At 47.2% G+C, this 2,780-nt stretch overlaps 1 protein-coding gene across 1 annotated transcript in view; it reads right to left on the bottom strand.

Moving 5' to 3' along the window:
• LOC104080971 (protein shisa-6 homolog) overlaps positions 1 to 613 on the bottom strand; it is a gene marked incomplete at its 5' end in the record, with an annotated part of 9,319 nt that extends 8,706 nt beyond the window's left edge. The window contains one exon of the mRNA XM_009583545.1: positions 461 to 613. Within this exon, the coding sequence (XP_009581840.1) occupies positions 461 to 613 (153 nt within the window). The remainder of the gene's footprint in view (positions 1 to 460) is intronic.
• Positions 614 to 2,780: the final 2,167 nt, after the last annotated feature.

The following is a 2,780-nucleotide window of genomic DNA, read 5'->3' as shown; positions in this document are numbered from 1 at the left end:
CACTGCTGAAATAGATGCTCCCAACCATTTCAGGAGCTTTCTGTTGGCCTGAGTTTGTCATCTGGTTCCAGCTACCCCCACGGATAGTGAGATATCTGCCCTGGCTACACTTAGGTGAGCTCAGCTGATCTGAGGCAGCCAGCTTGGCTCATTTTGACTCTGGCAGAAAGAAAAAGGATTCTCAGATGATTCTATCAGGAGCAGATACAAGGTGGAGCAGTGGGAGGCAGCGCAGCAAGGAGGTCAGTAAGCAAATAACCACATGTGCTCTCACAGTAATGAAGTGACTCTTTCTCTGTAGTCTTCCCTGATGGGAAGCGACAGCCAAAAGAATCATTACCAGAGATGCCAACTTGGGCAGCACAACGACAGAGAGAAGAAGATTATTGCCTTAACATTGTGCCCACTGCAGCTTACAAGCCAATGAGATACAGAGGAAATGAAATGAGCTGACACCTACTTAGTCTCTTCAGAGAAGAATATTTACTTGGGTTTGTCTTGACGGCAGACTCATAGGATGGTGGGAGGTGAGAGAGGTTCTGGAAGGACCGGGAGAAAGACAGGTCATAGGGTTCGGTGGCAGAAGTCAGGATGTTGTTCATTCGCGGCTTGTCTGGAAAAAAAAAAACAAACAATAGAGAAAAGCATGTTCACAGTATGCACCAAAACAAGTTGAGAGGCAAACCGTTCCCACAAACTCCGGCAGGGAGGAGAGATGTATCTGAGCCAGCCTCAGTGACAAGCTGTTGGACGTAATCCAAACTGGCACTGGCAGATCGGTGAAAATTGGATCCTGTGGTGTTGTTTCCTTGTCCACAGTAATTATGGAGAGAAGCAAATTACTGCCTCGAAAACGCGTGGACCAACCAGCCCTCCTCACAGTGGGACAGATGATCTGGTGGACTGTGAGTCGCCTCACTTACCATGGAGGGCTCTGCCACGGTTCTGTGGACTGACCCCACTGCAGCCTGCATGAGTTCAGGCAGCATCACCTGCCTTTACTCCAGCAAGCTGTGCTTTCCCCACCCTCAGAGCTATGGGAACGAGTCTATGGGGTTATTTTAACTGGGGCTGATAATCAAATTTCTCTCTCATCATGCCAGATTTCTGATTAATGCTCTGAACGTGGAGGCTCCTGGGCAAAGCCTTCCATGGTCCCAGGGGTTCTGGTGAGCTCTAGATATGGCCATTCTTCCCCTGCACACAGGAGAGTGTGAAGCTATGGGGTGCACATCTGGGTGCAGACAGAAGACAGGCAAGGTTTGGAGAGTACGAAGTAGGAAAGGAAGTGCCATCCCTGAGGGGTGGAGGATGCTCCTCTACTTATTTTTATTATATTGGTCACTGAGGGAGTCCCCAGCCAGTGTCAAAATGCCCACTGCCAGGGTGCTAATGCTGAGGGCACAGTCAATAAAGATTAGCACTGAGATTGGATGTTAAAAGTCAAGTCCAGACAACCTGCAGAGTTTGTCTGATATTGAAATCATGGTCCTTTTCTGCAAGCTGGATGGAAAATGGTCTTTCATCAGCTCAGCCAAGCAACAGGGACCTGTTGAATTGTTGAATTGTATTTATAACTCCCAGGTGTTCAGATATTAAAATAGGCAGAGATAAGAGTTTTAAAAATAGCAAGAGCTTCAATTATTAGAAGCAAAGCTAGAACAGACTACAGTGGGCTCTGTGGGAGCTTGCAGCAGTAATGGGATTGCATTAGCTAGGTCAAAAGGCCAAGGAGGTAGTCACTTTAAGTATGGTCTGAAAATGAAATCAGAGGGCTAAGTTCTCTGATACAGCTGAGGAGCTGCAGAATGCCCAAGTCTTGGGTTCACACATTCCTGTTGTGCACCCCTTTAAAGTGTGCTCATGAAGAACAATGCAACATGTGCTCATACACACTCATGTGCCTCAAGACCCTCTTACCTCCTCTGAACCATGGACTGGTTGAGATTAAAGCACAGCTTCTGCCCAAAGGCAATTGAGTGGCAGAGGAATTTCACCTCGACAAATGTTTTGGCTTTGTGCAGTGTCCAAATATTTGCTAACCTTCCTCATCTCCCACAAAAATTTAAAACAAAATCCACCCAATTAAAGTGCAGATATTTCAGAAGACATTTTTCTAGAGTCACAAATTAAGCTGTTTCCTGCAAAAGAAATTTGCAAGAGTCAGGCCATCTCCTCCCCTCCTGCCTTTCTCTTGCATGGAGTCCTGTTTGCGTTAGACAGCAGAACATTTTCCTTTCTGAGTGCTCACATTTCACTATGTCCTTGGTGCTCTCTGTTGCCTAGAAATGGACCCAGCAGTTCCTACGCATGTCTGCACATGGGTATGCAGAGCTGCCTCCACAACTTTTCTCCCACTGTGACTTCCTCTAGATGTTTTAAACCTTCAGTCACCGACCTTTTACATTGCACACATGCTTCTCAGTCAAAGACAGGCTGAGACAGTCTTGTCTTCTGGCACAAACCTGCTCGTGATTTCCCAAAGCCAGCATGGTCAGAGCACTCCTCTGCACCTCTCAACAGAGTTACATGCCGGGTGTTCAATTCAGAGGCACCTGAGCCATTTGGGGTATGCCGGGGTATCTGAGATATCCACAAATGGCTGAAAGGAGTGATGTGGGACCTATCAGAGATTTGATGCCACCCATGTTTAGGCACTTGAATTACATCTACCGTGTCAACAAACCCAACACTTGCTCCTTCCTGCCCCTGTTGCCACTGATTCCGTGCACTCTGCTGTTCCATGAGCTTCCTCACAACGAAGCTTCCTGCAGAACAAA

This window comes from Fulmarus glacialis, unplaced genomic scaffold (assembly GCF_000690835.1).
Source record: "Fulmarus glacialis isolate BGI_N327 unplaced genomic scaffold, ASM69083v1 scaffold58, whole genome shotgun sequence".
Classification (NCBI taxonomy): Eukaryota; Metazoa; Chordata; class Aves; order Procellariiformes; family Procellariidae; genus Fulmarus; species Fulmarus glacialis.
This window is presented reverse-complemented; position numbering and strand designations above follow the sequence as displayed.